This window comes from Spermophilus citellus (assembly GCF_964194105.1).
Source record: "Spermophilus citellus genome assembly, chromosome: 6".
NCBI classification, from domain to species: domain Eukaryota; kingdom Metazoa; phylum Chordata; class Mammalia; order Rodentia; family Sciuridae; genus Spermophilus; species Spermophilus citellus.
In genome coordinates, this window is record NC_138187.1 from 152287419 (window position 1) to 152299704 (window position 12286).

The 12286-nt window shown below is 44.8% G+C and overlaps 1 protein-coding gene across 1 annotated transcript in view; it reads right to left on the bottom strand.

Moving 5' to 3' along the window:
- CACNA1E (calcium voltage-gated channel subunit alpha1 E) overlaps positions 1-12286 on the bottom strand; it is a 494748-nt gene that overhangs the window by 141359 nt on the left and 341103 nt on the right. Inside the window, exon 9 of the mRNA XM_081297504.1 lies at positions 4345-4448. Coding sequence (XP_081153630.1) covers positions 4345-4448 — 104 coding nt within the window. The remainder of the gene's footprint in view (positions 1-4344; positions 4449-12286) is intronic.

Below are 12286 nucleotides of genomic sequence, written 5' to 3' on the forward strand. Positions count from 1 at the left end.
CCCTCTTTCCCTCTCCCTACTCTGCCTCCTCCATCCAAGTCAAGGCAATTATAGCACCATGAGGGCTAGCTTAGACTTCAGCCTGGACAATGGGAACTGATTGATGGCTGTGCTGTGCAGAGAGCTTGCTATGCTTACATTTCTTTATTGTAACCCTTCTGTATTCTATGAAATTAAATGCTTATGGGGTTGTGTGTATAAATACATCCACATAGAGAGTGTGTGTGTGTGTATTTATAAAATATGTACATGGCATATGTATGTGTCATTCAAAAACTTATGGTCTTGTCAGAACTATACATATACATGTATATACCTGCACACACATGCATATACATAGGCACATATATGTATATGTCACAAATGAATTGTAGAGCTCTAAAATTGCTATATTTAAGAGAAAGTGAAATATTCCCTGATACATTATATTCAAGTCTTATGATTGTCAAAGCCATATGTATATGAATGTTTCTATACATGCATATACGTGCACAATGCAATTATGTACACATGTGCACATATATGTCCATACATGTAGTTTTGACAAAACTATAAACTCTTGAATATAACACATCAGGGAATTTTTTTAAATTAAAGAGCATTTTTTGAGCTGGATCCTCCTGTTCAAATCTGATCTTAATGCCCTCTAGAACTGACAGCTCTCACCGGAGACTTCCCTTCACCATCATCATCCTGGGAATCAATCCCCTTCCATGTCTCCTCTATTGAATCCCTCATTTCTATGAGCATCATGTTTCTCTTAATTACTTATTTTTATTAATTCACATTACCCAGTAACTTCTTCAGAAAGAGTATCTAAAAATGTTGCTAATCAATCCTTGTGAATAATTGGTACTTTGGCTGGGTATAGAATTCATCTTAAAAGTTTTTCCTCCTTCCTGAAAGCTTTAGAAATATAGAACTTTCTAACTTTTAGAGTCATCATTGAGGGGCTCAATGTCAGCCTGAGTCTTAACTGTTGGTAGGTAAATTTTACCCTCTTCCCAATTGCTGGTGCTTTCAAAATAGTGTTTACTCCCATGTTCTGAATTTCATGATGATTCATCTTGGTGTGTTACCTTTAATTAGTTGTGCTGAGCACCCAGAGGACCCTTTTATGGTTAATTAATGAATCCACCTACTATCACCCTGCCATAAAAAATACTATTATCACAATATATCCAATGCGTACTTTCAATCTGAATATATTCTTGCAAACTGTTTTCTGTGCATGTATTTATGTAAATAGTATTATAATCAGCTGGTCTCATTTTCACTAAACTACTCTTAAATACCCTATGTTCCGTGTGTACTTGGTATGTGCTGCTCCTAACTGCTACATTGTATGCATCCAACATTTTACCCTTCTAGTTTGCCTGTTGTCTACACTTCCCAGGTAGCCGCCTACAACTCCCAAGGAACAATGCCGGAAAGAGCATCATTTGCACATGGCTTAGCAGATCTTTTAATCTGGCAACATCAGTCTTAGTTCTGGGAACATTTCTCAGATTTTTCTCTGTTAATTCTTCCCATTTCACTGTTCTCTTTATGGAACTCATTAAAATTTTGGATCAACCCTGCTGAGGGCCATTACGAAGTAGGAATGACGCATTGATATTTCCTTGCCAGCGTACCCCATGTTAATTTCGCTGTTGACCTTGCATGTGTGTTTGAGAAAGGTGACCCTGCTCAACGACCAGGGTGGATCCAGGATTAGGGTGTGTCCTGCAGTTTGAGGAAGTATCCCGCTCCTTGGGCTTAGGGCGTTCCCAGTTTAAGACCTTGGATTTTAGGGAAGTTCGATGTTGAGGATTATTGCTGCTGGAATTAGGGCGTTCCTGCTGCCTGAGCTCCCATTGAGTTCTCGTGAGATTCAGAGAGCATTTTGGGAAAAAAGCCTTGTGGAGGAGGTGAATTGGGTAGCAGAACTGGGACTGCCCCAGAACGTGTGTGGAGGCCGGTGTGAGTTCGGGAATAAAGAATTGCTGTTTGAATCTACAAAGCTGTGTGGTGGCTCGTGATTCTGTGCCCAGCCAAGACTGTGGCACAACCCTTTTTCTTTGTTTTCTATGTGATGGCCTCAACTTCATATTTCAGCCCTTTACTATCTTTTTATTAGATTTTTACATTAATTGCAAATTACTTACACTCTAAATTAATTTCCAAGAGTGCTTGTTAACCTCAAATTCTTTTAATAATTATTTTGTAGATGAAATTATTTTTATTCTCTCTGCTAATATCAAACACAGCTTTTGAAGTTGTCTTCTACTCCTTGCTTTGTTTATATTCCCTCCAGTTCCTTTTTTTTCCTATTTATTATTTCATTTTGGAGCTCTTACACTGGGCCTTTTCCTCAATGCTGATGCTCCCTAGATGTGTGCTCAGATCAAAGAGTAAGGCAAGGAAAGCTCACCAGAAACTAAATGGCTGGGGCTTCCATAGTGACAAGTGTAGTAGGTCGAATGATGACCCCAAAAAACAATGCTCACATCCAAATTCCTGGAACTCCTGGATGCTGCCTCTGGTCCAGACAAAGGGTCTTTGCAGATATAGTTAAGGATATTCAGATGAAAAGATCATCTGGATTATCCAGGAATCCTAAATCCAATGACAAGCATTGGTGTAAGAGTGAGGCAGAGGAAGATCACGCAGACCTGGGGGAGCAAGAGGCGGTGTGACCACAAAGGCGGAGGCTGGAGTGATGTGGCAATGAATGCCCGAAACTTGAAGTGGAAGAACATAAATTCTCCCCTCAAGTCCCTGGAAGAAGGATGGTCCTGCCAGATTCTGAACTTCTACCCTCCAGAACTGAGAGAATAAAATCTCAGTTTTAAGCTACCTAGTTTGTAGTGATTTGTTGTAGTAGCCATAGGAAACTAAGAGCTCACTGAAGGTGGTAGTGCGGGAACCTATTTCTTTGGTCTGCCTCAAATATCAGGATAGATGATCTCTTTAAAACACTTTACATACAGAATTTAGAAGAATCCTCTAAATTGCTACCAGATGGCTGCATTTCTGGGAGAGCCGAAGTGGGCTGGAGTACATTCAGTTTGTGGAATTTCATTTAACTGTTTTCATTATATGTCAACCCCACCCTTGGATGCACACCCTGTTACCACCCAAGCATCTGATTAGATGTCCTGCCTTGCATAGCAGTGGGTATTGTGTGGGGCAGATGTCTGGAGACAGATCTAAAGTAGAGGGAGGAGCAAGGATTTTCAGCCAATCCTCTTGTTTCTAGCACCACACCATGCACGCCCCAGTTATTAGGGTTACCTGGAAGAAGATACCTGAAAAGCTCCAATTCTTGAGGCTTTCTTGGGCCCTCAACAATTAATTTTATTTCTTTATGGGCATTCCCCACTGTACACATTAAACATCAGCTTTCCAACTATCTCAGTTACCATTCACCCCTTAGCTTCAAAAATCATCACACATCTCTCATCTGTTGTGATTCCTCTTACTCACTTTGCCCTTAGGTGGATTTCCTGTGTTAGTAGAATTTCAAGGAATGACCAGCTTGGTTCAGTCTGCCATGCTCACATTGAAGTACCACCTTATAAATTGTCATTGGAAGAACTTAATGCCACTCTCACAAATTGAGTCCAGTTTTGCTGAGTAACATAAGACCCTCTAAACCATTCCTCCCACGTATTCCATGTTCACTCCCACATATTCCATGTTATCCTAAGAGGCATTTTATATGCTTCTTGAAACCAACCTCAATGATTTCCAATGGTATAGATTTGTCCTTTCCCCCCACTAAGTAATTATACCCAATATTAGTAAAATTCTCCCATTTCAGTTGCAAGCATTTGTGTTGCTATCCCAGCAAAACATGCTTCTCAAGCAGAGCAGGTGTGGGGGAGGACCATACCTTGTACTTTATGTGCTCCTTGTAATACAGACTACGGTATTAGACATCGAGTACTTGCAAACTGATAAGTGAATTCAAGTCACAATTGTGGGATTTGATGTCCAATACACTGCAGCGTAAGAATCATTTGAGGATTAAACCTGCATCTTTTCGATTTTGTATTCCTGACAACCAGCACACTATTTGACATAGAATTGCCAAGTAAAAAGACAAATGGATAAATGAACTCTCACCAATCACCATGTTCAGTATTGTACCTGATGCAAAGATTTTAACTTCTAAGAATAATAAAGGTGATTAGAACGATGGTTCAGTAGTGCATCTCCAGCATCTAGAACAGCAGTTGGCACAAAGGGACTGCTCAGTAAGTGTCTTCTAAATGAAGGTTAAATGAATGAATCTGTCATGAGTCAGGAGGCATTAGTTTCCAGTTAGAAAAAAAAAAAACAGAAAAACATCTGGCTTACCCAGAAAGTACTCCCAGGACTAGGTTGAGGACAAAGAAGGATCCGATGATGATGAGAGGGATGAAGTACAGCCAATTCCAGGTGGCTCCTAAGGCATCATTGGTCTGAAAGAAAGAAAAAAAATGGTTCCTTAAAACTTCAAGCCATCTGTCAGAGGCAAGGCCAATATTCCTGTGGCTTCATACACAGGACTGTGTGTCAGACAGTGCAGCAGGTACATACTGCCTCCCTGTACTCCCAACCTGGCTTTACTGTCAGTCCATCTGATCTCCGCCATACACATAGTGAGGACACAGCATCAACCTTCCCATAATATCCAGCTAGGAATATTCCAACACCCTTCCTTCACATGAGAAAATGGAATGCAGAGAAGCCAAATACCTTTCCAAGGTCATGCAAAAACTAACTGGTATGATGGTGCTGGGTGACATGAGCTCTAAGCCTTTGCTCTCTCCATGAAACAAATTCTCCAAAAGACAAAGGCAGGCTGTGCCCATCACTATTCTGTGAATACTGGTGAAGTGTTTGATGGGGCTGCTTAGAAAAAATCAGGGCCATCCACATCTTGCTAAGCCCTTGACCTGGGCTCCGACTCTCCTTCCACCATAGCGCAGAGCTGGTCCAGGTCTGGCCCCAGCAAGGCTCTGGACAGAACAAGGAACACACTAGAATCGAATGGAGATCATTCTCTTTCTCTTGTATTAACGCACAGGGAAGTGAAAAAAATGTATCAAAATCTATATTTTGGATACTTGTACCATAAGTTGGAATAAAAGCCCCAGAATGACTAAGAATTAAGAGTTCTACCAAACATCTGTCCAAAAGCAGCAACCACTGCAGATGTCTCATATGTGGACAGTATGTTTTATTAGTCCCATGTTCTAGTTCAAGGGTCTATGTTGAAAAGTCTTCAACATATGTGCCTTTGGCTTTGTCCCAATTCTCACACACCAAGTCTTTTCAAGTAGTCTTCCTGAAATGTATTTCACATGTGCAGAGTTTTGAAATCGCCACCCAACTCCCAACTCCTCTTACACAAAATTTAATACCCATTTGAAACAACGCGCATTTAATTCTCAATTCACCGGGGGGATCAAAGTCATCAAGGTTAAAACTCACATCCTACTTTAGTAAAATTAAGACTAGAACTCAAAATTTCTCCGGCACCCAGAACTGCTCAGAGAGATGATTACAACTGAAATAGACTCAAAATTAAACATTAAAACACTTTCTGAAATGGATGGAACAAAGACCTGTCAGTTTCAGTGGCTAAGATCTCTCTTTGGTTTAGGCAGCTCTGATCAGCTCAATACAAGCAGGAAGACATGAGCCAGACCTCAGGAAAACAGTTCCTGATTACCAGAAGAGGCAGAACTAGATGTCAAGAGTCACAAGAGTTTTAATGGACATGGAAACCTAGTTTTTCTGAGATAGCTGAAACATTGGCCTTCCTGTGAGCATCAAAACGAATTGAATGATCCTTGCATAGCTAGCTCTGTGTTCATGTTCATAAACCAGATACTCTATAAAGACCACTTAGTTCCAATGCTTCACCAGGGGGCTCCAGATTAACAGGTTTCATTCACTCTCTGGTTTTGCCAGCCTCCTATTTAGTTATTAGGTAGCAAAGACTGAGTCTATGCCTAGCACCTAGATCGGGGCTCAGCTACCCATAAATCTTACTCAGTATCTGCAGTGACAAAAACTGACAATGAAAAAATTGTGACAAGCAGTTATCTTTGGTCTCAGAGGTAACAGAGCCATGGTCTGAGGTTAGCTCAGAGCAACCTCACTCGGTTGGAGAGAAGTATGTCCAAGATGGTGTCGTTCTCATTGCTAAAATCTAACCGGTAGCAACGTGCGCTATGGAAAATGGGCTTCAGCAATGAGAGAAACCTGGAAAACACAGCCAATTACATATGCCTCCCAGCCAATGAGAGAACCTGCAGAAAAAGGAACATGATTTACTGTGGTTATTATGACATTTCATAAACTTCCTTGATTGTAGAACCTTTTTCTCAAAAAAAGCCTATTAATACATTGAGAAGCACCATGTATGAAATGTAGGGATGAATGACTCCCCTCACCGGCCCACATTCTGGAATGTGCTTCTCAATTCTTCTAGAAAATGCCGATGACCAACAGGGTCTTTTTAAGTCAGTGTTTTACGAGAATGTTTTGGGTTTGCTTTAATCCATGTCAAAGCAGACACCTTAACTATTTACTCCGGTTTCTGTCTGGCTGCTGACAAAGGGTTTGGCACACTCAGATGCTCAATTGGTCAATAAATGACCCCATTTCTAATAAGTTGATTCTCTTGTCAAAAATAACCCAATGCAAATTCATTCTGGATACACCTATTCAACTGTGGAATTCTCCTAAATTGCTACAAATGTCCTGTACCAAAGCCCTGGAGCCTCCTAGATGGGGGGTGGGGGGGAACGGGGTGGGGGGGGAGGGGAAGAAGAAGAAAGAGTCCGGAAGACACCAGCCCCAGCAGCGCCATGCCTTGGAGGTTATGAAAGATGACTGACAGCTTAAAGATTCCTCCGGAGAAAGCAGCTCGACAGCTTCTCTAGATTATTCACAAACCTTTTAATAGACTTGCCGCACCCTCTCCACACCCAGCTCCCTCTCACTCCTTCCCCACCAGGTGACTTCCCCTCCCCTCACGTGCTTCTCCTCGGTTAGTGACACATCCCAGGGGACAACCCTCAGTAGGAAGTGGGCAAGTGAAGAAATTGTGCTTCTCTCCTCCAAAATGGAGGTTCATCTGATGCTAATTAGGGCTTCCATCTCCTGACTCATCATTATTAAAACCTTAAAACTGTCCAGTGTAAGAGAGACATCGACTCAATCGTCTTGGGATTAAAAAAGAAGCAATCAACAACTCTGAAGGCAACAAGCGTCCTGATACCATGAGAAGTGGCGTGGGGGGGACACTGCGGGCACCATGGCAGAGTGGTGGCTGTTGTCTCTGGTGGTATGCACGCACGTCTGTCTCATAGGAAGAGGAAGGGAGCAGTACCTGAATAAGGCACTATCTCCCCTTCATTCTCTGCTGCTTCTGTGACAGAGTTAGAAAGCTCACAAGCCTCTTTGGTATAGGATCCTCGCATTTTATTTTCCCCTGCAATTCTTCCTACGAGAACATGGGACAGCCTAGCTGAGGACTCCCCGATGCCGTTTCCAAACCACTTTCTCTTGGATTCTGACCCCAGAGAATCTCACAGGGGAACCTCCACCACTCAGACCTCTATTATAGAATTGCTAAGCGTAAATAAGGCCCTTCCTATGAAGAATGTTGGCACAGAGACTGCCAGCTGCCTCCTTCCACACCATTCATGGAGCGACTATTGCAATGGTTAACTTTAGATTGAGGGATGGTGAAGCATCCCTCAAGATGGTGTGTCCATCAAGATGTCCCAGAGAAGAATGGCCTGTGGGTCGGGGTACTCAGTGGGGAAGACCTACTCCTAATGTGGACAGGATCCCTCTAATTGGCTGGGGCCTCAGGTGGAAAATGAAAAGGTAGAAAAGGGACTTGTGTACTTGTCTGCTCATGTGCACACTCACGATCTCTTCCAGAACCCCCTGGAGGAGGACATCCTTCCTCCTGCCTTTGGGTATCAGAAGTCCTGGTCTGAACTAAACTTGAACTCTGCACTCAGTCGCCCCCCAAGGATGCTTGGGCCTTTGGCCTTGGACTAGGGTCTACACCATCAGCTTCCTTAGTTCTAAGGCTCCAGACTGGATTGAGCCAGCTACTGGCTCGTCTTGTTCTTCAATGTTATGGTTTAGATATAAGATGTCCCCCCAAAGCTCACGTGGGAGACAATAAGAGAAAGTTTAGAGGTGAAATGATTAGGTGAAGGCTCCCATAACCCAATCAATGTAATAATCCACTGATAGGGATTAACTGGGTAGGCAGATAGGGTGTGGCTGGAGGAGGTGGGTTACTGGGTACACGCCTTTGAGGTTTATATTTCCTCTGTGGTGAGGAGAGCCCTCTGCTTACCGAGTGTCACGTTCTGAGCTATTTCCCTCCTCCACTCCTTTCCACCATGATGTTCTGCCTATTTTGAGCCCAGAGTCAGTCAACTATGCACTGAGACCTCTGAAACCGTGGCCCCTAAATAAACCTTTCCTCCTAAGCTGTTTTTGTTGGGTTTTGGGTCACAATGGCAAAAAAAAGCCGACTAAAACACCCGATATACAGATGACTCTTGTGAAATTTCTCAGCCTTGGTGATTATATGCACCAATTCTTGTGACAAATCCCTTCTGACATGTCCTATAGGTTCTGCTTCTCTGGAGCACCCCGACTAACCTGCCTACTTGTCAGATATAACAGAGAAGTACTTTGGGTCAGGGTCCTCTGGTTTAAGGAGTTGATGCCCCTCCCATCCACAATACCTTCCCCCAGACTGGCAGGCCGGCTGCACTCCCTCCTTCTCACCTGCCGCTTCCCTGAGTGACACACACATGCACATGTTCACAGGAGGGTGATGACAGACAGAAAGCGGTTCGGGGGTGGGAGCCCACCTGCACAGAAGTGCTCGGCGGGTACCAGCCCTGACATCGTGGGAACGCGTTTCTTTGGGAACCTGCCTGATTGAGGGTGTGAGCTCACCCACTCCCTGCGTAAACAGGCACACACGGCAATTATCACATTAATCTTTGGGGGTGGGGTGGGAGGAGCAAGACTGGAGAGAAAGATGGGGATGGGGAGAGCAAGGAAAGGGGGCCCCATAGGAATCCTGGCCTGAGTTTGTACAGGCAGGACCCGATCCCCAGATCCCCACCTTTGGAAATAGGTCTCTAACTGGGTTCCACAGAGATCCAAGGGAAAAGTGGTCAAGAGCCCCTCAGATGTATTTCCCCTTCACCCAGCAGCTCCGATTAGGGAAGATGAACTCTCTGACCAAACAGGGAGCCACGTATGTCAGGCTAGGAAGGACAACACTGATCCCCAGGTCCGTTTAGAGACCAAGGGTTTCTGGGGCACATCTGCTTCCCAGGCTGAGGCAGTGCCAGCTGGAGGACCCATGCGAGCCTACAGCAGAGTTTCTTCAACTGCAATACAACTTCCACTGGGGACCAGATAATTCTTTGTCGCATGGCTGCCCTAGGCTGGGCATTAGTAGCTGCATCTCTGGCCCCTACCCAGTAGATGTCAGCAAGATTCCTCCTCCACCAGCTGTGACTACCAAAAATGAATCTAGAATTTCCAAAAGTCAGACTGGGGTGGGGTGGGGAATGCACAATAGCTTCTGGCTGAGAACTGCTGGCCTCGGGCTCCATTTCAAGGAGAGGATCTTTGACTTCAATAATTATGAATAGAGCACAGGTGGGGAGATGGTAGGAGTAGCCACCCTCTGCTACCAAAAAGGTCAGGCCATTCATCTCAGCAAAAGCATCTGTCCAAAGTCCCTGCTAACCAGACCCAGGCAGAGGAACATTCAGAGAACAGCGAGTTCCTGGCCAATCACAAGTGACTTGGATTCCATAGCTCAGAGCTGAGATTTCATGGTTAATCCCACAAATCCATGGACTACCTACTATGGGACAGTTTTGTTTGGGTTTTATTTCTATTTTTTCTTAGCACTAGGGATTGAACCCAGGGGAGTTTTGCCATTGAACTACATCTCCTGTCCTCCTTATTTTTGATTTTGGGACAGTGTCTTGCTAATTTGCTGAGGTTCAACCTCAAACTTATGATCCTCTTGCCTCAGCTTCCTGGGTTGCTAGGATTATAGGTGTGTGCCACCATGCTCAGCTTATGGGACAGATTCTCTTGGAGGTGTTTAGGGTAATTGATGAGCAAAACAGCCTCGGTTCTGGCTGAAACTCATAATGGGGGAGACACACATGAAACAGCTGAGCACACAAATATATGTGTAATGTTAAACTGTGGTCAGTGCTAGGAGGGGACCACAGGGCTCAGAGGCAGGGATCTGCTGTGTTCTAGGAGGGCAGGAAAGGATCTGCTGAAGCTTTCAAAGGAAAGAATCACAGGATTCAGAGGCCAGAAAGGTAGTGAAAAGTTTATGATGGAGGTGGAAGAAGGTGGGGGGAGGTTGAGACTAAAGTGCCAGGAAGAAGAATGAGGAGGAAGAGGCGACCACCCTCTTTGGATGAGTGGCCATTGCCCTGAAATAGCTCAACAAAGTTTCACGCAGACATAACTCTAGAACACCTAAGTGACAAGAGAACTCTTGGATAGATTTTCTGAAAGTTTAAATAACTGGGCCTCACTTGCCCCCCCCCAGGCACTGTCTGCCCCTCCCCAAATATAACCTCATCCCAACTTCTATAATCATCAGTTAGATCAGCCTCACTGGGAAGCCTCCCTTCATATGCTGAACCACCCACAGGAACTTGGACATTAGAACAGTCCCCTCCCTCCTCTCTGTCCAGCTTTTACCAGCCTGAATGTGGCAGATTCTGTGGTGGCCCCACCCAGGTCCCCTTTACCTACAAGGCACCCATCCTCCAGCTGCTATGCTGGTTGATTGCTAATGGCTCACACCTGCTCCCTTCTCAGATGTCTGCCCCGGGCTGGCTGACAGATCAGTGCCACCTGAGATTTTATGCCTGCCTATGGTGACAGGGGAGGGACCTGTAACCGATAACTACCTACTGCAAGGTTACCAATGACCCAGCCCCTTTCACTCTGGACAAGAAAACATCTCAGCCTGTGCTGTAGTTCACACTATGGAGCCACCTCTGAGATCAAGCTGACGTAAGAACTTCTGAAAACACATCTTTGCCTAGATTTTGTCCCGTTCTCGCCCGCTTCCCTCACACCCTTACATGCCCCCCCGCCCCCAGCAGCAGTCACTCATTAAGTCACTACCACAAGAATCTCCCATTGCAGAATTTCTAAGAATCTGACTTCAGGCAGTCTATTCCATCTTCACCAGGGCTTTGGCCAACCTTACCAGGCTGAGGGCAACCTGCCCGAGTCACATCGGTTGAATGGCATTTCTAAGGGCAGAGCCACTGAGCTCCTCTGAACACACCCACATTTTGGGAAGATCATGCAATGTGCAAAGCATCCTACCAATTATTGGATATTGTGGATCCCGATTGATAAACCTACGGACCATCCAACTTCACTTCCTGCACACCAAGAACTGCAGCCATACTCTTAGAGTATTAGGAGAACACATCCTCCAAACCATGATTTGACGGAACAGGAAAACTGAGGTCCAGAAAAGCAAAGACTTCCCTGAGCATATGAGCAAATTATTGGCAGGCCTGGGGCCACAATCTAGAACCACAGTGGGTCAACTGCTTGAGAGCCCTGGACTCTCCATACCTCCTTTAGTCCCAGGACTCTAAAAAGCAATCCCACCCATTCTATTACCACCTTCTAGGAAAGCATAAAAGACAATTAAGAAACCCAACACCAGGATCTTGCCACTGGAAAACAAGAGCTCTCTTTGCAGCCCCCATTAAGAAGGATAAGGAGCAGGTGGAAACATGAGGACAGAGCTCTAAGTGAAGCATAAGCACCTGCTGCCCCCATCCAGGAGCTGAGCCTGTCACTCCCAGGAGGCAAGGCATTTCATTATGTCTCGGATCCCTGAGCACATTTAATAAACATGCCAAGTCTCCCTATAAGCAAACTCCAAGGCAGCATCTGGCCTAGCCAGGGGCCCTTTTAAGTAATTAAGGGTCTGCACAGTCTGATTGTTCTAAGTCCCCGGACTTGTAGCCACCTTCTCCCCCAAGAAGCTGGGCTGTGATTCTGACTGGGAATAAGTAAGTACCTTAGTCAAGGTCCAAGGACCTTGAGAAGTAACTTACTATTTGGTCATTCCTCTATCCTTCCCTTTGGGGTCTCACTTTCTCCAGTGGGAAAAATCTAAGTAAGCCAGTTTGGCAAAACAGCAGAGAAAAAGAGCACTCCCTGTCCCATCTACAGCCACAATAGA